A 27,039-nucleotide genomic window follows, 5' to 3' on the forward strand; every position below is an offset into this window, starting at 1 on the left:
GCTCTCCTCTCCAGCCTCTCCAAGAGTCACTTGGATAGCCTGCCCTGGTATAGCCAGAAACCCAGACCTGCCGGAGGTAGAGACAGTGTCTGTTGGGACCCAGCTCCCTGAGTAGGAATTTCATGGGCATCAGGGCCCAAGGTAGGTGTTTGTCACTCTGACCCGCCTTGCCCTTCTCCACAGGCATCCCGTGCAGCAAGTCCATGATGAGTTCTGTGAGCCTGGTGGGGGGGCGGGGCAGCGTGCCTCTCTATGACCGGAATCACGTCACCGGGGCCTCATCCAGCAGTTCATCCAGCACAAAGGCCACACTCTATCCACCGGTGAGTGAGGCAGGCAGGTACATGGGTGGCAGTGGGAGACTCTCCTGTCAGTGCTGGCTCCGGCGACTCTCTGGGTGAAGGCTTCCAGCACCCCAGAGAAGGTGGTGAGCGATCCCCCACCTCTCACTGGTGCCATTGCTTCTGTGTAGGAGAGGGTGGCCTGTGGCTTTTGGGATGCTCTGCAAACCACTCAGTTCAGAAGGAGGCGTGGCTCTGTTCTTAGAGGGTGTGTCCCAGTCAGGAAGTGGGTAGGGAGATGGAGATAAAAGGATGTGGAATCCAAGGTCGTCCTTGTTCACACAAGGAGCTCAAGGGCAGCCTGAGATACTTGTCTTTCTGTCTTAAACCCAGAATAACAATCTGGTGTCGGGTGCACACTTTTAATCTTAGCGTTCAAGAGGCAGAGGCAGAAGGATTTCTATGAGTTCAAGACTAGCATAGACTATATAACAAGTTCTAGAGCAGCTAAGTCTGCATAGCAAGACATTGTTTAAAACAAAACAAAAAACTTGAAGACAAAACTCAGAGAATAAAGGAAATACAGGAGCAGAACTGTTGCCATTTCAGTTATTCCTGGGACTTTCCGGTGTTCAGGTGATGGGCTCACCTTACACTGTGGCCTTCGATGCCTTGCTGGGCCTGTCTAGCCCAGGTGAACTTTTTCCACACTGTTCCTATCAGGAATATCTGTGATCCCCACCATGGCCTTGATTTCTTGAAAACAGATGGTCATCTCCCAAAGGGAGACAGCCAGGCAGGATGTTTTTTGTGCCTAAATATTCTCTGGAGCTTTCAAATCTGAGTTAAGGTGAGGGGCTGGCTCTCTCCCAGCTGCACTCTACAGGGAAAGCATTGCAGAGAGTAACTGACCAGCCCTCTCCCATGAGGAGATGCCCTCCATGAGGCAAGCTGAGGAGGAACCTTGAGTCCAGGAGTACAGCCCAGAGTGGCTTGTTGCACAGTACGACTCTGTAATACTTCTTCCATACCCATGGGGACACATGCCAGCATCTGTCCTATTCCCCAAAGGGGCTCAAAAATATAGCTAGTGCCAGACATACACATGCTGGCTTTTCCCTGTGCACACCCCTGTGGTCATTTCATTTCTACATTAGACACAGGAAGAAGTCTGTGACTAATAATAAACCTGAATAATCATAAGAGTATCCCGCAGTAAGTTAGGTGAACTTAACAGTCAAGATAGGGCTGATGGTATGGCTTAGCAGGGGCAAGGTGCTTGCCAGTCTGCCTACAACCTGAGTTCAGTTCCTGGAACCCACATGGTGGAAGGAGAAAACCAATTCTCTCAGATTGCCCCCCGACCCCCTCACAGGCACGTGCGCCTGACACGTAATAAATGTAATGTAATAATGTAATGTAATAAATGTTTTTAAAGAGTCAAGACAGTAGTATTTTTAGGCCTAAGTTGATTGTGGTAACACTTCCTAGAGGACAAAACCACAGCGGGGGCTACAATAATAGGTGTCCTTGGAGACCTTGACACTTGGCTGCATGCTCTGTAAACACTTTGCCTAACCCGGGTCTCGCAGCTTGCGCAAAGGCAAGGACAGCCCCTTGAACTTCTTCCAGGTCTCCCTAGGGAACCCCATCTTGCCAAGGGTCCCCTCCCCCTTAGGGTGTCCCTTGTTGGTGTGTCGCCACCCTTATCATGCCTCCACTCTTCCTGGGCGGTGGGGCTGAGGACGGTGTTATCTGTGGTGACAGGACAGGAGCTCCAGAGACATCTGGAGTTCAGAACACCCCTGTTTTGTAGTCACATAGCCATCTTGGCTGGCAGAGACAGCCCAGAACTACCGCTTGTTAGTTAAAGCCTGCACTCTGTGGGCTGAACATAGTCACAAGTCTGCAGACCTGCACTTCGAAGCGGGGTCCCCAGGAAACCACAGAGCCAGCTCTTCAGAAGTAGCTACTCCACTTGCACCCATAGTGTGCACACGGTGCAGTAGCCAAAGAGCATGGAATAAGGATGCTAAGTCAAATGGGCCCCTGCAGGTACACCCTGTGAGTTCTGCTCCACACGGCCTTGAACTCCTCTACCTGCCACAGTCTTCCTAGTGCTTGAGATTACAAGCGTGCACCCCCACTCCTAGCTTTTGTAGGAAGCTCTTTCTGTAAGCTCTGAGTCATAATTTATGTGTTCATAAGGTATGAATTTAATTTTCTCCAAGAAGGAAGTGTCTTCTTTTTTTTAGCCCCAGTTTTAGGTCATTGTGAATTTATGCTCAATCACGGGGGATAATACCCCCACCCAGTCTCTTACATGATGAGAGGCTGCATAAGTGCAGCCTAGTATAAACAGGACATAGGCATGATTCTTTGAATGTGGCTTTTACCAGTTTACACATGTGCAGGTTGGGGCCGTAGCTCAGCGGTAGAGCGCTAGCCACACATGGCTCTGGCTCTAGATTCAGCCCCTAGTACCACACAGAGAGAGGATAACATATTGAGGCTAGTTGCCAGGACAGTTTTAGCTGAGCCTTGTGGCTCATGCCTCTAGTCCCAGTACTCGAGTGACTGAATCTGAGGACTGCCATTCCTATGAGGCCAGCCTGGGATAAATGGTTATAAAGTCTGTCTTTTTTTTCTTTTTTTCAGAGCTGGGGACCGAACCCAGGGCCTTGCGCTTGCTAGGCAAGTGCTCTACCACTGAGCTAAATCCCCAACCCCTAAAGTCTGTCTTAAAATAAAATTTAGCAAACCTGCATGCACCTTTAATCCACACCTGGGAAGCAGAGACAGTAGGATAGCTGTGAGTTCAATGCCAATCCGGTCTATATAATGATTTCCAGGCTAGCCTACTTTACATGGTGAGCTTGAGGTCAGCTTGGTTCACATAGTGAAGCCAGAGCTACATGGTGAGACACTGCCTCAAATAAATAAACAAATGCACAGATAAGGAAATAGGACAAGCGAAGTAAAATGATTGCTCCTGAAGAGTCTGCCCTGAGCCTGGCATTTGATGGTAGCAGTGCTGGCTTGTGCTCCGTGACCTCTGACATTCCACGTTGGCGCATCCCTAGGAAAGGTGTGCATGGTGACCGCAGCCTGCCTTATTCCTTATTGGGTGTAAATGAGATGCCAGCTTCTTCTTTGTCATAGGTGAGGTCACGGGGAGCTGTCCCAGTCTTAGTGCCTAAATCTTGGTACCTATCTGGGTGCCTTGGTTTGTCATTTTGACCTCTAATGCTATAGGGGACAGTTCCCCTTCCTGCCAGCAGAGGGCCACACTTCTAAGACCTGTTGCTGTCAAAACATGACTAGACACCACCACCTTTGGGAAAGTGTCACTAGCTCTGGAAGGGTTCTGGGGACCACAGATAGAGAACAGAGCCACAGACCCCAGGCTGGAAAGCTGAATGAGTGGTTCAGGCTAGAGAGGCTTGGAATAACCCTCTGCTCACTCTCCTCAGATCCTGAACCCACCACCGTCCCCGGCCACAGACCCCTCCCTGTACAACATGGACATGTTTTATTCTTCAAACATCCCAGCCACTGCCAGACCATACAGGTAGGAGTCCATCCTCACTTTCCCTGTGTGGGCAGAAGGGCCTTGTCTCCATCCTCCTTAGTGTGTGTCTGTAGGCTCTATCTACACTGTTTTCCTCTCTTCTCTGGGCTCTTGGGGGGCTACTGCTGTGTGTGAGCTCAGTGCTGGCTGAGTGCTGTTCATACACCGAGTGAATACCTACATAATGGGTTTCCCTGTTGCTTGGGGCACCTGGAGCTTGGCCTTGAAGGAATCCAGAAGGGTGTTCACCCCCAGTGCTGTCTCATTGTAGAGAACCAGTGCTTAGGCCCCAGGGCTCAAACTCCAGGCCCTGCTGTGTCTCAGCCCAGCCATGGATCTGGCCACAACCTGACTAATGTAACCTCTGTTAGGGTGGTTTTTTTAATTTTGTGTGTGTGTGCGCGTGTGTGTATGTGTGCATGCGCGTGCGTGCACCTTGCCTGTGACTGAAGAGGTCAGAGGCATCCCCTGGAGCTGGAGTTACACATAATTGTGAGCTACCTGATGTGAGTTCTGGGACTTGAACTCTGGTCCTCTATAAGAACAATACATGTTTCTAAGCACTGAGCCATTTCTTCAGCCAAGTGGTGGTTTTTGCTCCTTTCTCAAGATAGTGACCTATCTATCTGGGCTGGAAACCCCAAAAGCTGGCTCAGCCTGACTCCAACCCTCAAGTTACATTTATTGGGGTTCTTAGACCAATCCTCGTGAGTGAGAGTGGCGTTATGAACATTCCTAATACTGGGGTGATACAAATGCCTAGTTTGCTCTTTTTCATAAGGTCCCAGTGAGATTCCATCAACATTCACACCAGAGAACTAGTGAGTCTCTTGGTTGGTCTGTCATAGAGGGCTACAGTGGCACCTGCCCCGCCTCGAAAGTCTTTACCCACCGTAGATGCCAGTGGTATAGATGGAGCTTTCCTTCAGGAAATCTTCCTGAGACCCCAGGCCAAACAAATTAGAGCAGAGTTGCATACAAATGGCTGGGAGGTGCAGTGGGGGAGCCACTGGACTGTCAGTGTCCTCTCCAGCCACTTTTCTATCAAGGAACATCAGTTAACAGGACAGCAGGCGATGGGCTCCGGTTTGCAGGCTCAGCTGATTTGATGAAAATGGCTCATGTTGCTCAGAGAACTCACATCCTGTGACAGAGTGGCCCCAGAATGAAGCAGGATGGTGGCACACTACTGTGGTTGTAGTAACTAGGGAGCCTAGGGTGCCAGGGTGGGTATAACTAAGAGGCTACCCTCTAGGTACTCTGGCCTCAGCCCCAGAGGGCTACCTGCCAAGGCCTGGAAAGAGGGTCAGGGTCCAGGGCTCTGGGGGGATACTGCCTGAGTCCCTGGTCTATTGGATCTTGCAGGGTGTCCCTGTCTGCCATCTAGTGGCCATTTCTGGGAATTTTTGCACTGGACTTGTCCCAGGCTTGCAACCCCTTCTGCACTGCTGCTCAAGCACCAGCAGTGACTGCTAGTGTCAAAGTATAACATGCATCCTGTGCTGCCAACCCAGAGTTGTCACTGACTCTGCAGCCCTGTCTGCCACTGTCCCCAGACTGGAGATATCCAGGCCTGCAAAGCCCGTTCCCTGAATCTTCCATTCTGCCTGCCTTTACTCTGGCGTTACTCCAAGGCATTGTCCCTTTCACGGCCTGGCCTTGGCCTCCCATTCCTGCTCACAGTGTGACTGCAGTATGGTGGGTCCAGACTCTGAAATAAACCGTGATCCCTGCCTTGGGAAGTTCAGGACACAAGGCCTGATGCAGAATTTCTGGGCCTCTCAGCCACTGGGAGGCTGGGAGACATCACCAAGGTCAGGGTGCTTTAACTTAAGACTTCTAGAATCACACATTCTCAACGGTCACAGGAAAGAACATTGTACTCAATAGCTATTAAACACTTTCTCCTGTAGGCACTTACGCTTCTGGCATGTTCCACATAGACTCTTACTTCTTTTTTCCAGTCCTCTTAAGAAATAAGGCTGGGGCTGGGGAGATTACTTGACACACAGTATTAGGAATGGAGTAAAAGGCCACACACATGGAGAGCTCTGAGAATCCCAGCACCTGGGAGACAGAGACAGGAGGATCCTGGGGGCTCACTGGCCAGCTTAGGATAGCTAAATTAATGAGCCCCAGGTTGAGTGAGAGCCCCTACTTTAAAGAATAATGTGGAGAGTGACCTATCACTCGGAAGACATCTGAGTTCAACCTCTGACCTCCATACACTTGAACACGCACTCTCACATGTGCATATGAGTATGCACACACAACCCCCAAAGCAGGGGTGTTTCCTTTTGAGAAACGGAAGTTTGGAGGTTAAGTGAGCTTTTGCCAGTCAGCCAACAGGTTCTGCTGACCTGTTGTCTGGAAGGGAACCAGGGATCTAGTTCTTACCAAGCCCTGGCTGTGGAGGCAGAGAGGGAGAAAGAGACTGAACTCTGGGTTAGGCCACCCAGCAGGCCTTCTGCTTGTAGAAACTCTAAGGACCAGCAATTCAAAGGCCTGATACACATGTGGCTAGGCACTCAAGTGAACTTGTTCTTTGTTCCCTCTAGGCCCTACATCATTCGAGGTATGGCACCCCCAACAACACCTTGCAGCACAGACGTGTGTGACAGCGACTACAGCACCAGTCGCTGGAAGACCAGCAAATACTACCTGGACTTGAATTCGGACTCAGACCCCTACCCGCCCCCGCCCACTCCCCACAGCCAGTACCTGTCTGCAGAGGACAGCTGTCCACCCTCTCCTGTCACTGAGAGAAGCTACTGCCACCTCTTCCCGCCCCCTCCGTCCCCCTGCACAGACTCGTCCTGACCTCGGCCGTCCACCCCGGCCTCGCTGCCTCCCTGTAAATATTTTTAAATATGAACAAAGGAAAAATATATTTTATGATTTAAAAAATAAATATAATTGGGATTTTTAAGAAGTGAGAAATGTGAGCGGTGAAGGGGTGGGCAGGGCTGGGAAAACTTTGTACAGCGGAGAAAATATTTATAAACTTAATTTTTTAAAACATACCTGCCATTCTTTTGTGCCTCGTGAGTATTTGAGTATTGAGCCTGTTCCCAAAGGACAGATTTCACCCCACTGGATTGCCGTCATGCGTGCATCCTCTTGTGCATGGCTGTCCCTCTATCAAGCCCCCTCAGGCAGAGACAGGTTGGGACCTGACCTGTACAGAGAATCATTTCACATGCTGCTCAAAGGCTCAGGGCGTTTCCCACTTTGCACTGGACCTGCATGATGTGTTCCTGGGCTTCAAGCTGTGTTGGCATTCGGGCTCATCCCTGGTGCCAATCACGAGGACCAGAGGCCAAGGTAGTCCTCTGACCATCCCATCTGTGTAGACCCCAATGGATGGAGCTATGAATTCAACTCTGCCAGGCTGTAGTTGCTCGGGCCATGTCATAGACAGTGCCTTTGGTCCCCGGAGGCATTCAGTCAGCAGAACCTGAGGTCTGTCGACATGTTCACCTGGGTCATGGTGAAGTATAGAGTCCTGATCTCTATCCTGGGGAGGGGTCTCCTGTCTCACAGGGGGTGAAGTAAAGTTGTGGCATGGACTGAGGAGAGTGGGTGACTCTTGAAGTGTCCTGACAGTTGAAGGGGATAGGCAATGTCCTATCACCTCAGCTTCAAGCGTGACTGCTGCAATCGTGGCGTTGGAGAGAAGTCAGAACGACCACACTCAGTTTTGGGTGTGACAATACCTACGAACTGAAAGAGAAAATCTAGAGGCTCTGACCTGCCAATGGAGTCCTGAGATTGAATCCTTCATCTATTCCAAGGGGGCTGAAAGTGCAGAGTGAGGTAAAAGCGGCCGGAGGAGGGAAGGTCTGTAGGAGAGAGGCCTAGGAACTGCAGGCACTGTTCACTAGAACATACCAGAGTTGCTGTCCTGGCCCGAGACTGATCAGGAACCATTCCCCTCCCCCCCCTCCCCGGGAATGATAGGTATGGCAGTGACACAAGCAGGCTGACTTGCAGGTTCCACCACTGACAACTTAGTCTGGGGATAAAGGCCTATCTACTGGTCCTCTGTAAACAGGCAGTCATGAATGGATCTGATTGACAGCTGTCACTGGTGGTCCTACTAAGGGTTCTGTGTAACAATGCCAGAGGAGACTGTCCACAGCAGGGATAGTCCTTGGTAAAACAGAGGTTCTGACCTATTAAAACTCAGAGGTAATGAGCAGGCCTAAGTTTATTACAAAGACTGGCAGAGCCAGAGGGACACCTGAATTCCTATCCCCAAAAGCCAGATCTCCTGCCACCAAGTTACCTTTGGGGATTAAGCACACAGAATTGCTGGCTTTTCAGTTGGGCCGCATGTATCCCGAGGCACTCACTGAAATTCAACTCCCAGCCTTGTCTGTTTCTGACTGAACTGACTTAGGAGCTGCCTGCATCTGCATGTGGGCCGGGGGTGACAAGCGTCCTTGGTTCTCCTCTGCCATCCATGCATCCAGCCCAGTGGTCAGGCAAGGGGTGGGAAAGAGAGAGCTTGGGCTGCTGGCCCTTGGCAGCAGGGAAAGGGTCAGTCGCATTCTGCAGCCCTTTCCTCTCAGTACTGTGGGCAATACGGTCTGCATATAGAACTGTTGCACAGCCAGAGATCCTGTTCCACCAGTAGGTTATTGTATGCCTAAGGATGCTGGCCAGTGCTCAGAGACCTCATCTCTGGTCCTTTTCCTGTTTGTGTGGTTGGCTAGTAGAAGCTGGCAGCCAGTCCAGTCATCACCTACAAGGTACCAAGGGAGGGACAGGTCCTGCACTTGAGTCATTTGCTCTCTAGGAGCCTCTCTGATCAGCTGGTGGGACTCCTCTCTAGTCTAAAATTTCCTAGGAGAATATGCATATCATCTCTTTGCTCTAGATAGGCACTGGTGTGAAACAACATTACCTGTTTTGCTTAGTAAACCAGTGGGTTTATTAGGATAACCTACAGGGCTGGGGGTAACTCAAAAGCAACTATTATCACTGAGAAGCCCAAATCAGCATGGGCCATGAATCCCTAATACTGCATCCCTGGAGCTCAACTTGCAGGCAGCTGCAGGTTGGAGCATCTCCTCTCAGCAGTCATTATTAAGCCTGTATAGCTTTTGAGAGGGATCTTGTGAATCCTGTAAATTTCAGGAACCTCCTGAGGCTTGTGAATTTTGTTTGTTTATTTCTTTAAAGATTTATTCTCACTGTCGCTGTCCTCAGACACACCAGAAGAGGGCATCAGATCTCATTACAGATGGTTGTGAGCCACCATGTGGTTGCTGGGATTTGAACTCAGGACCTCTGGAAGAGCAGTCAGTGCTCTTAACCACTGAGCCATCTCTCCAGCCCGAATTTTGTTTATTTCTAAGCCTCGTAGGTTTCCTGTTCTTCCTGAGTCTTCTAGAGTACCCTCCAAAGGAGGGATGTTTTAATTTGAAGGAAAACAGCTATGGGGGCACTTCTACCCAGTGCTCACCATCCAGAGATATAGGACATTTCAAAACTATGAGGAAGGCCCTGTACTGACACTGTGCTCTCACTGTCCCCCAGTGAGGAGCATCTTGGTACTAAGACAAGAAGACTTTCTGAAGGAGCTGGTGTCTGAGCTGTGGTGGTACAAACAAGGAGGGACATTTTTCTGGCTATTTGACCTCACAACAGCCTAGTTAGGTGTTGTTAAGGAAACCAAGGCTTGGGTACAAATTGTTGTTTGCGCCCAATAGAAACAATTGTTTCTACTCACCTGTCCCCTTCTACCCTCCCTGCTCAACAGCCACCTTCCTCATCTTCTTCACACCTTCCTGAGCCCTCAGGAGTTTCCTATTGTTAATAGCCGGGTCCTTCAGCAGACCTGTTCAGCACATCCCTCCGCTATGTGACTGTGTCTACTGTCTGTCCTGTGTCCACAGCCCTTGGTCTATATCTGTAGCCACCCTGAGGTACTGAGGCAGTGTCTGGACAATTCATGTGACCAGGTCTTGGGCATTTTCACCTGTCCAGGTTCAGGAAGTTTGGTGGGGCTCAGGTTCCACTTAGCTTCTCAAAAGATTGGGTCTGGGGCCCCACCTTCCAAGCCCTCACTGGCTCCTTGCTGGTGATCTGTTGTGGATCTCAAGCTACTGTCTCTCTCTCTCTACCCAAAAGTCTTCTTCACTTCCTTTCCCAGAAGCTCGATAGCCACAGAGTGGTCAACATGCCCAGAGGGTCCCCTCTTCACAGACTGGGCAGCTATCAGACATCCTTTTAGGGAAGTCCAGCTCTTTGCCAGCTCTCGCACAGTAAAACGGTAAAAACAGGAGGGAAAGAGAGTGAACGTCAAGGCTAAGTGGGTGACTGCTCAGGTCCCCTAGAAGACTCTCTGGTTCCTCCTCTTGAACCTCAGGATTTCTTTTCTTTTCTTTTTCTTTTTCTTTCCTTCTTTTTTGGCTTCTAACTCCAGATCCTTTTGCCTCCGCCTCCTTCAGCAAATCCTACCGGCCTGCACCACCAGATCTGGCAAACCTCAGGATTTCTTGACCTGACCCAGCAATAGCTTGTATGCCAGCCCAGCCCTCCTGGACCTTGTCCTCTGCCAGGGCAGTAATGGCCCCATCTCATCTCCTGGGTCTGTGTCAGCAGAGAGTGGAAGAGAAAAGAATGAAAGGCCCTGGAGGCTCCTTCCTCAGGTCCAACTTACCTAACTGAGTTTTTATGCAGAGCTCCCCTTCCTGTTGCAGTATATGGCGGGCATGTCAAACATCCTTTGGGGAGTTTGCTATCTCTTACATTATGTCCTCAATGAATTTAACCCAGTCACCTCTGTATTTGCTCCCAAAGTTTAAGGAGCAGCAGTTAGGTGTTTTCTCTCTCTCTACTCCACTGTCTACTGATCAGGCTTAAAACAAAATCTTAAATGGGTGTGCTCTTTAAAATGGACTGAAAAGTGGACTGTTAACTCCAGAAGGAAGTGGTGAGGAGAATGGGACAGAGAGAAAGGCAGGGGTGGGGGTGAGGGGGTGGAGAGGGAGAGGTAGAGAGGAAGAAAGAGGGAGAAAGAGGGAGAAAGGGGGAGAGAGGTGGAGAGGGAGGGAGGAGAGAGGTAGAGAGGCAGGGGACAGGGGAGAGGGGGAGGGGGAGGGGGAGGGGAGGGGGAGGAGACCCTTCAAAGTTGCAAGGTTTCAGACACAGAGCTCAATCTGTGTCACATGCAAAGCTTGCCAAGTCAGTCATTCCTCTGATCCCAAGGCTCTGTGGGGCTGACAAGTGGGCTTCAGTTTCAGGTACCTCCTTCCCTAGGAAGCCATCTCTGACTTAAATGTGTCTGGCTAGGTTAGGAATGAGTGCACCATATCTGACAACTTATGGGCTAAGTACCCTGGCCTGAGTGAGGTAGTGGGTTATGTCTTAGTTGTAATACGTACACCCCCGGGACCCATGTGAATCTGGGAGAAAATAGTGCCATGTAGGTGCCAGCAGGTGCTTTCACTACAAATAAATGAAGGGAGACTGGTTTGGTGGGCCACTGGATGACTCATCCAGAAGGGGGGAGGGGGCTGGTCTGGTCAGTGAGGCAGCTTGGGCTTTGCTTTCACAGATGGCACAGAAGGCAGGACCCCTTCCCACCCCAAGCTTGGCCCTCCCACTCCCAGCTGACCCTTCCTGCCATGGCCCAGCCTTCAATTGCTGCCCCGCCTTGAGCTTTCTGCCACGAAACTCTTCATCAATAGGCCTCAGTTTTAACAATGTTTGTCACTAGTTATGTGGCCTCAGGCAAGCCTTCTAGCCTCTTTGTTCCAGAGTTAACATTCACTATCTTTCTAAGAGCCTGGAGCAGTGTGCTTGACAAGGGCTGGTAGATATTATCATTGCACTTCTGAGAACTGGAGTCAGAAAGGTTAGGTCACCTGGCCAAGGTCACCCAACCCCTATATGGCCTCTGGTGTCAGAATGATCTCTGGACCGTAGTGAGCTAGTGTGTAAAATGGGCACTATAATGCTGTTGTGGATCTACTAGCAAGGAACTTTTTCTGGAATCTGCTTCCAGGTACAGCTCTCCTGGAAGGTGGACTGGAGGCCAGGGTGGGTTTGCATAACTGTAACAGCCCTCTCTTGCTACCCTCGTAGTGGAATTCAGAGCCAGAATGAGTGAGGCAGAGGACTCAGGCATGCTGGACCTGTGTAAGGGATAGGGGTGGGGTTTAGAGATTGGGAACCTGGGGAAAGCACTGAGTGTCCAACAAGGCAGGTCCTGTCAACTCCAGTTCAAGGGCTAGGCTCTGTCACTTTCCCCACAGGATGGATGCCTAGAGGCAGCCTAGTGAAGATGCTTAGGGGACACACTATATGCTTTCTGAGCTTCAGTGGAGAAGCCTGGGACTGGGACTGCTGGACCTGCTGGAAGAGATATCCAGGCAGCTGCTGTCTGAGGTGCCAGCACTTGCACTCAAGGCCTGTGTGACTCAGCTACCTCTGCTATCCAGTCTCCCATCACACCTGGGTCGTTCCTGCCTTTGAAACTCCAAAGCCCCTCCCTGGGGTCTGTAACTCCCTTCCTCTCCCTGCCACTAACACCCTAGGGATTTCGAGCTCTTTATGATTTACTGCTTTCCCAGGAGAGTCTGTCCCTTTAGCTTGATCACTTTGGTCACTTGTTTTCTAGATGTCATGGGAAGGCTTGCTTCATGAAAGACTTTCTAGCATCAGAAACTCAGCTGCAGCGCTCCTGAACTTCTGTCCTGCCCATTCTGATCCAGGCAAGTTAGTCAGAAGGGCCTAAGGGAGCATCTTAGTATCTTTTCCTGTTGCTGTGATAAAATATTCTGACAAAAGCAACTTTAGGGAGAAAGGGTTTATTTGTCTCACAGTTCGAGGATATAGAACAATATGGCAGGGCAGTCAAGGGGGCATGTGTAGGAGTCTGCCGGTCACTTGTCATGCAGCCAGGAGATAAAGAATGCTTGTGGTTAGCTCAATTTCTCCTTTTTATACAGCCCCAGGAGAATTTACAACCGGGACTAACCATAACAGTGTTAAGTGCAGGGCTTGAGAGTGGGAACCCTGATGTCCAGGACTCCATTTTGGGTGCGAGGCAAATGTTGGTACAATAGGTGCGGGACACTAACATTTGGAAGAAATTCATGTATAAAATTCTTCTCTGTAACAAAATACACAGCCTGGTCTTCTTTGTATTAGGAAACCCTACACTCTCACCCCATTTTCAGGGATCCCACTTTGCTCTGTCTGAATTGACTAAAGTGATGGTCTTTCATAAAACTACACATGGAGAATGCGGGCATCGATCCCGCTACCTCTCACATGCTAAGCGAGCGCTCTACCATTTGAGCTAATTCCCCAGCCATAATTAACTTCCGTCGCAGGTTGTATTGTGATTCACGTCATCACCGGTTTTTTTTTTTTTCTTTTTCCACCCCCTTGGCCGTTTGCCCCACCGCCTGCTGTCATTGTGCTACCCCATTGGCTTCTTTGCATCCGGAGCTACACAGCCGGGATTGGCTTGGTTCATTTGTTTTAAAATGCATTGACTATGCGGATTGGTGGTCCCAAGCATCTGTCACGCGAGGCCCCGCTGTTGCTACGGGGCAGAGGGACCTAGCCTAAGCTTCTCTCAATTTCTGACTTGTTTCACAGATACCGGGGTCCTAGAGGTTCCGGATCCGTCAAGACCATGGGAAAAAGAATGCTCCTCTCGCATTTGACTGACAAGGCCTCAAAGCCAATCGAAGTGGAGGCGAGGGAACCGCTGGGCGGTCCAATAGGTTGTGGGGGGCGGGAGAGACAGGCCAATGATCCTTGGGAAGGGGCGGGGTCTATGCTGTGATTGGTTGCGGGGCGGCCGGAGGGAGGGCGGGGGTAACTCAAGGCCTGCTTGATACGTCCGCCATTTTGGGCGCTTCGCTGATGGTGTCGGTGAGCCCTTTTCCCGCCTGAGCGCGACTAGCTGCGGGTCGTGGGCGCTTCCAGGTAACTCAGGGGAGGGGGAGGCGGCTCGGGGTGCGCGGGTCGCGCGGGCGAGTTGCTGACCGATGGGGACGGTGGTCTGGTCCGGGCGGCGTGGGGAGGGAGCGTCCCGGCCCCTTTCCCCTCCCCCCCGGAATCGGCTGCTTCGGCGGCCCGGGAGGCTGCGTCCAGTCCTGGCCAGGACCGGGCCGCCAGCTCCTGTCAGCCTGGCTGTGCGTTGGCAGTCAGCCGAGCCGACTGCGAACTTTGGACGCCGAGGTGACTCTGGCCTTGGCTCGGCGGGAGCCCAGACGAGGCGAGGCGCGCCCCGAGCCAAGTCGGGGGTCCCGGGCGAGCTCCTCGGCTCCCGCGCCCGGGCCTTTCCAGTGACTTCTCGGGATCTCCCGGAGCTTGTCAACTCGCTGGAGAGCTTCGCGAAGGCCTTTGTTGGACTCTTGTCCTCCGAGAAACAAGTTTTGTGGGTTCTAGGCATTAGCAGAGTCATCGGAATACACAAAAACCAGTTCCGAGTCTCCCGGGGCCATCGCAGTGAATCTTCAGCCTCCGCCGTTGAGTCTCTTATTATATACAGACGCGGGCATTGGAGATTCCTTGGTGTTTTGGAACTGAAGTGAGGGGTTTCTCTTGTGGCTTCAAGAACCTCCCTTTTAAAGCTCGGTTCACTGTTAACTTGGAGGCCTTCCCCCGTCCCCCAGTCCCGTTGTTTTTCATTAGAACTTGAACTTGAAGTCGTAGGTGGGACAGAGTGAGTGGTCTGATTAGCTCTGTGCCTGGACTTCTCCACCGCATGACCTACTGTCATTTGCCTCTTACCTGCTGTGGTCTCTTTAGGATGGATCAGAGCTTTGTTTATGTTTTGCTTTTACGGTGGTGGTGGTGGTGGTGGTGGGGCGACACTTGGCCGAGGTTTCCTTCCATCAGAGCACTTGTTAATATGGATACTGTTCATTTTTTTAAGTGAAGTTTACTTTGGTTTTTGTCCTCAAGGTCATGTTGCAGATGACACAGCCCGTAAGAAAGGGACTTAAGATTTCCTCCCACTAAAATGTTCCTTGAAATCGCAAGGTGCAAGATCCCTGTTGCCAATGGTGTTTCAACTTTCTTTTGGGCCACCAAAAAATTAAATCTTTTTTTGCCACTTTCTAGTCCTGTGACCTTGGACAAATTAGTCCTCTTTGTTTGCCCCTGTAGCCCAAGAAAACAAGTTTGTTCCATAAGTTTATCTCATGTTAGGTTCCAGTTATATTTAACATGTACATATTACACCTGTAACTGAGTATATATGTAAATAAGTTAGCACAAAGCTGCTAGACTCGTGCTTTGCACATAGAATCAGCTCAGTAGTGTCCATACTTATCAAATTCAGCTTGGTCTTGTTTATTTGTTTTTGAGACAGGGTCTAACTAGGTGGCAGGAGATCTTTACTGCTTCTGCCTTTAGTAATAGGATTAATAAGTCATGCACCACTACACCCAGCTCAGTATTTATTTTCTGAGATGATAGGGTCTCCTGTAGTTTGGGATGTTCTTGACCTTTCTTTTCAGCTAAGTCTGGCCTCAAATTCTTGATTTTGCTGCCTCTCCCTGACAAACATGAGTAGAGGTGTGTACCATCACACCTAGTTTAAAATTAAATTTTAAATGTTTAGCTACAATTAGGAAAGCCATGCGTTTAAGATCAGCTGGGCTAAAATAATTACTGGAAGTTATTTTAATTTTTTCCATGAGAAGGGCTGTTGAAAAATCTGTTAAATCACTTGAGAGTGTTTTGTCTAAACCAGTACTTAGGCAGAGAAAACACCTTCAGGAACTTAGACAGCATCCCTCCTCTGCTGCTTCTAGGTACTGCTTCTTGTGTAGTTTCTCCAAATCATAATCTTAGGTTTCCCTGGTGGTTATTGCAATCGAGACTGCAGTCTTGAGAGCTTCAGCAAAGGTGCAAACATGCCTCATCTTTAAATGTTCTGAAACCTGATGGTTTTTGAGCATCAGATTTTTAGATTGTGTAACAGTTTGTATTAGGAATGCAAAACTGGTAAAGTCTTTGTCAATACTTCAGAATTTGAATCTGATATGGTCCTAAACCACCTTGGAAAAGGTGTGCTCAGCTTGTAGGTGCTCTGGTGCGGGAGTGCTTTGGGACCTATTCTGCACTTCACTGTGTCTGGCCAAGAACCCTAGTGTCTTTCATTCATTCTGTCATCCCTGAATTCAGCTTTTTAAATGTCTGCCCTGTACCTTCTCCATGGTACTCGAAAAGAGGACAACTCTTGGTGATAGTTGCTTATGACTTGGATTGCTTTATGCACTGGGGAAGCATATTTTGATGGACTCCATCTTAAGTAGACTTGAATATACTGATTGCTTTAACAGGCTTTAGCTGTTAAAGTAAAGCACCCCCTGCCCAACTGCACAAAAACCAACCAGCTAAAAAAAAAAGCTTGCTATTTTGCATTAACTGCTTAAGGAGCATTGTACAGTTGGTCAAAAAAATGGATAGCACTGAAGTTAGGACTTTAAGTGGGGTTTACTTAGTTGCTTTAAGATGAATTTTGGGTTTCCTCTAGAAAAAAATGTGTTGTTACAAGTAAGCATTTCTTCCTTAAAACAGTATTTGTTAGGGTTGATAATCAACTTGGATCTTCTGTGATTAACTTAGTAGTAGAGATAGTTGAAATCTCAGATGTTACCAGTGTACGTTGATCTATATTTTTGCATTTGACTACACTTCGGAAGAGTAAATGATAAAGAAGTCCTTCCAGATATCTGTTCAACTAAAACTCAGCACCAAGTTTACTTTATGAAGAGGGCAGGAGTCTGGCCTAGCCCCTGTGTGTCAAGATCTCAGCTGCAGTGGAGGCTGAGAAGTTGCTTTTCTTTTAAAGAATATCAAAAATACTGACCAGACCTTTTGACTTCCAGTTATTTGTCCTATCTCAAGATGCCAACTGACTTTCCTTTCTTTTTCATTAATCCATGATAGATACATGTTTATGTGGAACAGTATGCTTGAATGTAATGTGTACAGATGAAAAGGGGTAATTTAAGCATTTCTTTTTTTTAAGAATTTACTTATGTATATGAGTACACTGTAGCTGTCTTCAGACACATTAGAAGAGGGCATTGGATTCATTACAGATGGTTGTGAGCCACCATGTGGTTGCTGGGAATTGAGCTCAAGATCTCTGGAAAAGCAGTCAGTGCTCTTAACCTCTGAGACATCTCTCCAGCCCCCTGAAGTTTTTTGTTTTTGTTTTTTTTGTTTTCTCTCTCTCTCTCTCTCTCTCTCTCTCTCTCTCTCTCTCTCTCTCTTTCTTTCTCTCTTTCTTTCTTTCTCCCACAAAGATTGCCCTAGATTGTGGAGTCTGGCTGTGTAAGGCACTTGATCAAGATACATGAGGCTCTGAAATCTATCTGTAGTACCCAAAGAAATGGAGCTAGGCATGGTAGCACATACCTGTAATCCCAGCACTTGGGAGGCAGAGGCAGGAAGAGCCTGGAGTTCAAGGTGACCCTGGGCCATATAATGAGACCCTATCTCAAAGAAACAATGAGACAGCCCTCCTCCAAAAAAAAAAAAAAAAAAAAAAAAATCAGTAAAATAATTTTTTTCTTGTTGTTGTGGTCCTGGTAATTAAACCTCTAGTCCTACTCATGCTAGGCAAGTGCTTTATACTAGGTGAGAGTTTTCCAACTTTTTTTCCCCTTAGGAAGCATTCTTTTTGGCTTATCAGACCTCTTGTGTGCTGTAGAGGGTAGAGGTCAAGCGTACTGTTAAACCTGCAGTGCATAGAATATTGTAAACCCACCCTCCTACCCTCTCCATCCCTTGCTACCATCCAGCCTTAAATATCAGTGGTGCTGACATCATGATAGATTAACATACATGAGACTTATTTGGGATACTTTAAGACCGCGTTGAAGATGTTGAACTTCACCTCTGGAAATTAATGGTAGAGTTAAGACTAATTTTTCAAAAATTGATTTATTATGTATATGTGAGCTCTTATGTGCACATGTACTGCAGTGCACACAGATGTGGATGTTAGAGGACAGCTTTTGCAAGTCTCTCCTTTCCTTCTACCATTTGGGTCCCAGGGATCCAATTCAGGTCATCAGGTTTATGGTAAGCATCTTTAACCACTGACCCATCTTGCAGGTGGGAGAATGTACTTTGATAATCTTCCTAGACAATATTGAAGTGCCACTGCCTTTTAGAACTACTGTTGTCGAGTGCAGATCTGAGGGCTTAGTTCCAGGATCTTTGGGTAGGCGGGAAGCTGGGTCTGTAGTACCTGGATCCTGCCTTGGAGGTTGGTTAGTGGTAGGAAAACAGGGTATCAGTATATCATCTGTCAGATGCTTTAAGATTTAGCTTTATAATAATACATTTTGAAGTGTAACTTTGAGACTTTCTCCTTTACCTCATGAAATACATTGTCATGTTGAGCTTGAAACTTAGCAGCAAGTTAGGATTTGCCCCAGTGCCAAATAACATACTACTCTTGAGTTTTATTATTATCAGTAGTAGTATTTTTAAAAAATTTTGCCATTATCTTGATGATCAACTGTCAGTTTTGTTTTTAGATACCTTTCCACCCCTGCTTTTTTAAACAATGAAAGCCTTTCCCCAGAGAGTTAGCCCTGCATTGTTTTACCCAGTTCTAACTTTTGAGGATAGAGTGGAGGGAGTATATGGTATGATCAGCTTTTAGTGCCCATGCCCAGTGGGAAAGGAGTTCTGTCCTGGACTCTGATGCAGGTGGAGGAATGTCTTTCTTCCTGGAGAGATGTGCAGGAAGTAGGGGGGGAAACAGAGGTCCTTGCCTGTATTTAAAGTTGGTATGATGCAAGTTGTTAAAAAAACTATATGTTTAGCACTAAATGGTACCATCTGCACACATTCTAAGACAGGAGTCATGGAGATGCCTTCTGACTTCAGTCCTGAACCTCGCGCCTGTAGTTGTACTGAGGACTGCAGTCAGCCCACCCACAATACTTAACCACTGTCCTGTTTCTACCATCTAATACTGTCCCCTCTCCCCATTTAGAGGCAGGGTCTTGTCATCCAGTGTCTGCCTTCCAAGTGCTAAGATTGTAGTTGTTAGCCATCATGCCATCTACTTCTAGTCTTAATTTTTTTTAGATTCATTTTACTTTGTGCATGAGTGTTTGCATTTATGTGTGTGTGCTGCTGTGCTTGCAGAGGCCATTGGATGGATCCCTTAGAACTGGAGTTACAAGTGTTTGTGAGCAACTATGTGAGAACTGAACCTAGGTTGTTTTTGTTTTCTGGTTTTTAGTACAAGAGTAGAAGTGCTTTTAACTATTGGGCCATTTCTCCAGCTCCTAGTCTTCATGACTTTTGATCAGCAGTTGTCTTAACTGAATCTATTCTTTGTCAGAAATGTATTAGGGAATTCATTAATGAACAGTCCTTAAGGACCTATGGTCTAGAGGGAGAGCTTGGCAGTTACAGTTAACAAAGCCTGTCAGTGTTATATAGTCATCCCTCTGTATCATTGGGCTCCATGTTTACACAGCGTGGACTAAATGGACTTTCTACATTTCAGAAAGTTCTAAAAAGCCAAATTTGAATTTGCCACAGGTGGAGCACTTTACTGAGTTCCTGTAATAAATGTGAATTTAGATATGATCTGCTGTGGCCATTGGCCACTTCACAGATCTTCAGTGTCTCCCACTGCAATGCTTTGTGTGATGCTTTTGTGTCCTGTGCCTCAGCTTTTGGATGGTTGCTGTTCTGTATCTGTCTGTATTAAACACACAGACAAGTTCATTTTCCCTTTATTCCCTAAATAGTACAGTATAACATCTCTTATACAGTATCACATTACATTGAGTTTTAAGTGATCTAGAGAAGTTTTAAAGATGCAGAAGGCATCCCAGTAGGGTCCTAGAAGCAGTAGTTTGGCATGGCCAGATAAGGTTTAAGTAGAAGCCTTAGGGAAAGGGGCTGCTATTGCTTGACTGGCTTATTTGTTTGAACTTTGGGTAGCTGAAGTCTTGGAAACAAACAAATGTGTCTGGTGTAGGCCTGTAACCCAGCTTCTTGGGAGGTTGAGGTAGGAGGATAGCAAGCTCAGAGTCTGCCTAGGCAATTTAACAAGATTTTCTTAAGTAGTTCAGAACTCTGGCTGCTTTTGCAGAGGACCTGGCTTCAATTCCCAGCACCCACATGATGTCTCACAACGGCCTTTAACTCCAGTGGGGGATCTGATATCCTCTGACTTGAGCAAGCTCCTGCACGAATGTGGCACACAAGCATACATATACTTAAGCACATACAAGTAAATAAATATTTAAAAAGCACTTTTGCCTAGCTTGTTCTTGGCCCTAGGTTTAAGTCCCTGGTGCTATTAAGAAAAAATATAAAAATGGTTCTTTGTTTCTCAGAATGGTTACTTTGATGAATCTCCTTGATTTGGGTGGTTTAAAAAGTACTATTGGTTCTCCCAGGCTGGTGAAGCAGCTGCGAGATAACAAGATGGATATTTGTTGCTTGAAAATGCTAACTCCCTGTTTCCAGACCTATCAAGTCTTCTACATTCTATGTGTTGTCTCTGCCCCCATTGTCTCTGATATTGCCCCCTCCCCAGCCCCATTATGATGAAGGTTCTTGGGCTGTGGCTCAAGTTGGACTTTAAGTTGAGAAAAAGTTAAAGGCTCCTGCCTCAGCTTGCCAAATTCCTCTAGGTTCTTGCTGACCATCTTCAACATCATCCTTGTAATGTACGGTGCTGCAAGTGTGGAGAGCTATACTGATGAAAGGGGTCTGGTGAGGTGGCTCAGTGCTTTTACCAAGCACTTGCTGACAAGCCTCACTCTGAGTTTGCTCTTCAGAACCTATGTAGTGGAGGAGAAAACCAACTCTAGCAAGTTTTCCTCCTATCTCCAGATACATGCCTTTGTTTCCTTCCCAAAGAAATAAATGTAATATTTCTTTTCAAACTTTGGTTAGGTTTCTTTTGTTGTTGTTTAAAATACTTTGTTTTGAGACAGGGTTTCTCTGTATATCCTGACTGTTCTGGAATTTAGACTGGCCTCGAAGTTTAAAATATTTTCATTGATATAAAATAATTGCCAAAAACCAGGCTAAGGAACAATTTTACTTAAACAATATACTTTTTAACTCCAGCACAAATGTTGGCTAGTTCACCACTATACTGTTGCTCTTTTCTATGAACACCACAAACCTGGCCTCATCTTCAAATTTTGGCTCTTCTGAACTTTTCCCTATCTACTCTGGGATTTCTATCAGTTTTCTTTTCTCCTCAGTGTAAGCCCTCTATTTTTAGCAATCTGGTAGATATGACTCTTTGCATTTTGATCATTGAGAGCTGCTTCTTCAACACTATTCTCTTCTCTTCACCTTTTGCCTGTCTTCCTTTTCCTTATAGTATTAGTGCAGCTTCATCAGACTCAGTCAAATCAGCAGCCTGGCAGTCTGTGAAACAGGCTTTGGCTTGGTTTTGGTTAATTTTACTTTTTAGATTCAGTTCTTTGTTTACAACAACATCCTTGGCTGCACGAGTAGGTGATAGATTTTGGAGGACAGTTTCCACAATGACTGGTTGTTGATCAGTGTTCTGTAGGTAATAAGCCTTTCTATAACTAGATGTCCACATGCAGACACTCTCCTGGCTTTCAAGATCAAGTAAAAGCTGACACTGAGCAATAGTTCATGTAGAGGGTATTCTTACTTAGTTACCAGGTACCAGCTTCCAAATGGCTCTAACTCACTCTTCGCTTCTGACAACTTGACTCTCAGGTCTTTGGTCAGCTCCAAGAGCTCTGGTAGTTCTTTTCTCAACATTTTCAGCTTTTCTTTCACTGACACTTTAGTCAAATTCTTTACATCCTGAGTCTCAACTTTTTTTATCTACCTGGAGCACCAGTTTTGCAAAGGCATCCACCCAAGTAACTCCAAAATCATCCTTTTGGAGGACTTGGACCAGATGCTGCTGAATTCCCTGTGCTTCTTTCTCTCTTCCTCTCCTTTGCTGACTCTGATGGTCTCAGGATTTGGAGCCATAGTCTGAAAAATATGTAATGCTTCACGAATTTGTGTGACATCCTTGTGGTTTCTTGCAAGGTTACATCCTTGTACAGTAACCAGACTGGTTACTATAGTGTTCTAGTTTTAGTATATGTGCTGCCAGAGCGAGCACCTTTGGTTAGTTTTTAAGAAAGTCCTTTCCCCTTTACCAGTTAGAGACTGATGTCTGGATACTAGCTGGAGCTGTGATTAAGAGAGCATTTGGGGGGTTGGGGATTTAGCTCAGTGGTAGAGCACTTGCCTAGCAAGCGCAAGGCCCTGGGTTCGGTCCCCAGCTCCGGGGGGGGGGGTGGTGGGGAGAAAGCATGCCTGTGTAAGGGCCACAATTAAAAAAAAAAAAGAGAGCATTTGGGGAAGCATGTAGAGACTTCTACTGTGCCTAACTGGGACATCTGTACATCATAGGTTTGGTGGAGCTGGATTTGCCCCAGTGGAGGCTTTGACTCCTTACACTGTTATAGATAGCTGGTGCTGACTTTTTCTTTTTAAAGAGTGCTTAGTGCACTTAACTTGGTCTTGGCCAGAAGACCAAGCAGTAATTATTGTTTTCTTGAAGATAACATATTGTGAACTTAATTAATTTTTATTTAGGCTGGATCTTGCTATGAAACTCAAAACCTGTAGTACTCTTGTCTTGGCCTCTTGAGTAGCTGGGTTATAGGCCTTTCTGATTGATGTTTACTTTCAGGTAAGTTCAGCACCTATGCATTTGGCACCTTTTATGGTTATAGACATGAGCTCATGGAGGGCTTGACATCTGTCCTCAGTTCAGAATATATTGTGGTCAAGAGTACACAAACCTCAGGTAGTAGTCTTGAGTTCTGCCACATGTGGTTTCCCAGCTGTGTGAATCTCCTACCTGTCTTCCTCTCTGCTGCCTGTCTCCTACCTGGGAATGAGTAGTGTTGGCCTCAGTTCAGCCTGAGTACGGTTGTACCTGCATCACTCTTCTCACTGTTCTCCCTGATAGTAGAGCTATGCACAGAAGCAGCTCTGTGAGGCCAGTGAGAGCCCTAAGGGGAGATGTGTGTTCTGGCCAACTAGAAGAGTTCTGGCTGCTGGGGATTTTTGTTGAGGGAAATTTTGGAGAATTTATTTGTAAATTTTTCCCTTTAAACTGTGAATATATTATGTGTTTACTTTACATGTGGATAGATACACTTGCATATTAATATAATGCTTTTTCTCTGACTGAATAGAAGGCATAAATGTGAGGTTTTGCAGTATGATTTCTAAAACATTTATCTTTAAAATCTCTGTTTTGGGACTGGAGGGACGGCTCATGATTAAGAGCTTGTACTGTTCTTCCAGAGGACTGGAGTTCATTCCCAGTACCTGCAAGCAGGCAGCTCACTTGTAACTCCTTTAACAGGTGATATGACACCCCATCTGGTCTCTGCAGGCACTGTTTTCACATGTATGTACAAACCACACACAGGCACAGACATACAAATAAAAGTAAACTTTACAGTCTTTTTCTTACTGGCTTCCAGAACTATATAAACACAGCTATCTTTGCTGTGGTGTTTCTTTGTTCTGTAGGGCTACATGTCTGTCTGCTTTTCTTTTCCTTTCCTTTCCTTTCCTTTCCTTTCCTTTCCTTTCCCTCTCCCTTCCTCCTTCCCTCCCTCCCTCCCTGCCTCTCTCCCTCCCTCCTTCCTTTCTTGAGACACGGTTTCTCCGTGTAGCCCTGTCTGTCCTGGAACTTACTTTATAGACCACACTGGCCTGGAACTCAGAGATCCACCTGCTCCTGCCTCCTGAGTGCTGGGATTAAAGGTGTGTATCACCACCACCTGGCTGAGCTGTATGTCTTTCAACATGATGTGAATAAGTACATATTAGGTGCAGGTCTGCAGATGATGCAGTCTTTATTTATTTTTCTTGTTTGCTTGTTTGAGACAGGGTTTCTTTGAGTAGCCCTAACTGTCCTAGAATTCTCTGTAGACCAGTCTGGCCTAAACTCAGAAATCTACCTGTCTCTTTTTGAGTGCTGGGATTGAAAGCATGTACCACTACTTCCCAGCTATACTCATTTTCTTTACAGATTTTACATCATGATTTTATATAGTTCCATTGAGGAACATAGGTAAACATTTCCTGTTAAGGATCAGATGGCAAATAGTCCCTGCTGCTCCTTTGCTATTATGTGTGAAAGCAGCCACAGTCTAGCAAAAGGTGACTGTGCTTGAAGGGCTTTGCTTTGTTCACTTGTGCACTGTGGTACCCATTCACATCTCGTTTTTAATTTCAAGTATAATGAGTTCATGAATTCAAAAAGTGTATGTCATGATGGGTACAGATAAGAAAAATTAGAACTGATAGTTATACTTTAGCCAGTTTTAAGTATTGTTACTCCCTTTGGTTCTCTGTGTCCTCCCCGACCACCTTCTTCTCTCTGACCTCCTCAAGGCATTCTATTTCTTTACTTCTGTGTAGCCATCTATGAATGTCTCCTTATATAATGACTGAATTTTTGCATGTCATTAAACTATAATTTTGAATCTTATTCTGTGAACATCTCTCTTTTAACATTGTTCTCAAGATCCATTTTTTGGAAGCTGGGCTTGGTCATACATAGTTTTGATCCCAGCAGAGGTAGGTAGATCTCTGAGTTTGAGGCCAGCCTGGTCTACAAGTTGAGTCCAGGACAACTGGGGTTGATTACACTGAGAAACTGTTTCGAAAACAACAAGACAATCCATTTTGTTTTCCAGATGTTTGAATAATTTCTGTCTTAATAATGAACAAAACAGACCCGTATTCCTGTCCTTATACAATGTATGATTTTAGTGTGGGGAAGTCAGCAGAGAGTTACTAGTATAGTAGCTATCTGGATACTGATAGGAGCCAGCAGAAGATAAAAGGGGCAGGCTGTTCAGATTGAAAGGCAATGCTCAGATTAGGCATACCTGAGAAGGACACTTTGCCTAGAAGATGAAAGCTCAAGGCAAGAGGCCATGGGTATGTGGGGCATCATTACAATGAGTCCAGCATGCATGAGTACTATAAAGGGGTGGGAAGATCCTCGGGAGAGAATGGTAAAATAGGTCTGTTTTGAACCAGAGGTGTGACATGGTCTGGTTTCAGAAAGGTCCCATTGCAGCTGAGTTAAGAATAGCTGTCGCTGTGCAGCTGTCATGAGAGGCTTTAGAAGGCCATGGCGGTGATCCAGGGGAGCAGTTGTAACAGCTTGGGCAGAAGGGGACCAGGAATGGTATTGAGAAGTGGTTGGAGTCTGAATCCTTCTTGGAGGGAGAACAGATGAGATTTGCTGGCAGACAGGATATGGGTGTAAGAGAAGTAAAGGATGACAATAGGGACTTTGGCTTGCTGCGGGAAGAGGAAGGCTGTAGAGGAGCAGGCTGTAAAGCCACATCAGGAGTTGGAGTTGGGCTCATTCACTTTGGGTCACTTCAGAGAGCAAACAACATTTAGAGTTTAGAGGAGAGAAAGGGCTGGGCTGCACATCAGTGTGAGTCTTCTATGTTTAGATTACATTGTTGGAGAGGGGTGGGGAAGAACTGCTATTAGAGCTGAGGAAGATAGTGAGGTGTGTCTACACCTCAGGTGAAGTTCATTTCACTTTGTGTTGTGTTTCCTGTTGAGTATGTTGCATTCTATGCATTTATTGTCCTGATGTCAGAAAATAGGATTGTTTCCAGCAAGAGAAAGCTGCTGTCAACAACTTTGACACAAATTGCGAAAGCATGTCTCCAGGGCACACACTGGAGTATTGAGGCTGTTGGGACATGTCCAGCTTCAATTCCAGAGGTAGTACAAACGTTCTCAAATGGTCCTTGATGGCTCTTTTGGATTGTCAAACCATTTTATATTTACCAGTTTGGTGAGCCACACCTTAGGGGTCTTAAAAATAACAGCTCCAAACCAAAAGCATTAGCTTAGTACACTGGCAGGTCGGGGTAGGAGGATTGGGAGTGTTCAGAGTAATCATTCAGTACTCTGACTTCAAGGCCAGCCTTCATTACATGAAATCTCATCTCCCAAATAACTAAAATATAACATGATCTAAACTATGTAATTTAATAATAGACTTTAATGTCCCACAGAATTGTGTAATCAACACAATCTAAGAATATTATCTTTATCTCCTGTGTGGTCTGGACATTTCATGTGAGTAGTTGAACAGTAATCTTTTGTGACTCACTTTTTTCAGTTAGCATATTTCAAGGTTCTTCCATGTTTTAACATGTATCAAAATACTTTTGTATATACATTCACATACATGTGTGTGCATTTGTGTGTGAAAGCCACAGGTTTGCTTTGGATGTCTTTCTCCAGCTATGGGACAGTAGGTACTTGCTGGGGATTTGAACTTGGGTCCTGATACTTATTTGGCAAGGAGTTCACCATTTGAGCCATCTCCCTGTCCTGTGCTTCCTTTGATCTTCCATTTTGTCTGTTGTATGGACAGTTTATCATTTCCATTTCCAGACTGTTAGGAATACTTCTACTGTTGGTCTGTGGAACTTGACTTTTTGTCATTGAGACAGGAGGCTTCCTTGTGCAGTTTAAAATAGCTTTAAAACTGGATCCTCCTGCCTCAACCTCCTGAGGCAAGTGAGATGGCCCAGCAGATAACCCCATACACCACGCCTGACTACTTGAGTTCTTTCATCAGGTAGAAGAGAGCAAACACCTGCAGGTTGTCCTCTGAACTGTGGAGCATGCATACAACACCCTGAAATTTAAAATGAATGTTTACAGAAATGCTTTAAGTTTGCTGGCCCTTGTTTTTGTCTGTGTTTTACTGTGACTCTTGTATTTTATCCTCTTCCCACTCTTTCACTAAGAACACACTATAGCCAGACACCCAAAGCAGATTCTGTCATAACACGCTTATTACACTGTTGAGGTTGAATTGGCTCATTTCTTACAGTGAGCATCTTCAACAATGAATTCATAGAATATATTAGTAAATGGTATAAGTGCAAGTGTTAAGCATGAAAAAGTGTAATAGCTGCCTGCACATGCAAGGTAGGCCTGCACATGCAGTGCAAGCTTTGGTTCTGATGAACTGGAAACTAGCAGCATGCAGGAAAGCATTCTGAATACTTGCCTAATGGCTTTCTAACTGTAACACTGGGTTAGTTAGTTGTCTTAGTTAGGGTTTCTATTACTTTGAAAAAACATTATGAC

General features: G+C 46.5%; 2 protein-coding genes, 1 non-coding gene and 1 pseudogene across 4 annotated transcripts in view; 2 read left to right on the forward strand and 2 right to left on the reverse strand.

Annotated features, from left to right (window-relative positions):
- Positions 1-6,875, forward strand: part of Lrp5 (LDL receptor related protein 5) — a 103,612-nt gene extending 96,737 nt beyond the window's left edge. The window contains exons 21-23 of the mRNA XM_032891291.1: positions 184-323; positions 3,755-3,852; positions 6,411-6,875. Of these exons, the coding sequence (XP_032747182.1) occupies positions 184-323; positions 3,755-3,852; positions 6,411-6,672 (500 nt within the window). The 3' untranslated portion in view covers positions 6,673-6,875. The remainder of the gene's footprint in view (positions 1-183; positions 324-3,754; positions 3,853-6,410) is intronic.
- Positions 6,876-13,105: 6,230 nt separating this feature from the next.
- On the reverse strand, positions 13,106-13,178 carry Trnaa-agc. Its single transcript has one exon. It is a non-coding gene; the product is annotated as a tRNA-Ala (tRNA).
- A 522-nt stretch (positions 13,179-13,700) lies between these two features.
- Positions 13,701-27,039, forward strand: part of Ppp6r3 (protein phosphatase 6 regulatory subunit 3) — a 112,469-nt gene continuing 99,130 nt past the window's right edge. For both annotated transcript variants that reach the window (XM_032891301.1, XM_032891302.1), the window contains exon 1: positions 13,701-13,806. The gene's annotated coding sequence lies outside the window, so the exon portion shown is untranslated. The remainder of the gene's footprint in view (positions 13,807-27,039) is intronic.
- On the reverse strand, positions 20,933-22,822 carry LOC116894786 (annotated as a pseudogene).

The sequence above is a fragment of the Rattus rattus genome, chromosome 2 (genome assembly GCF_011064425.1).
Source record: "Rattus rattus isolate New Zealand chromosome 2, Rrattus_CSIRO_v1, whole genome shotgun sequence".
NCBI lineage: Eukaryota > Metazoa > Chordata > Mammalia > Rodentia > Muridae > Rattus > Rattus rattus.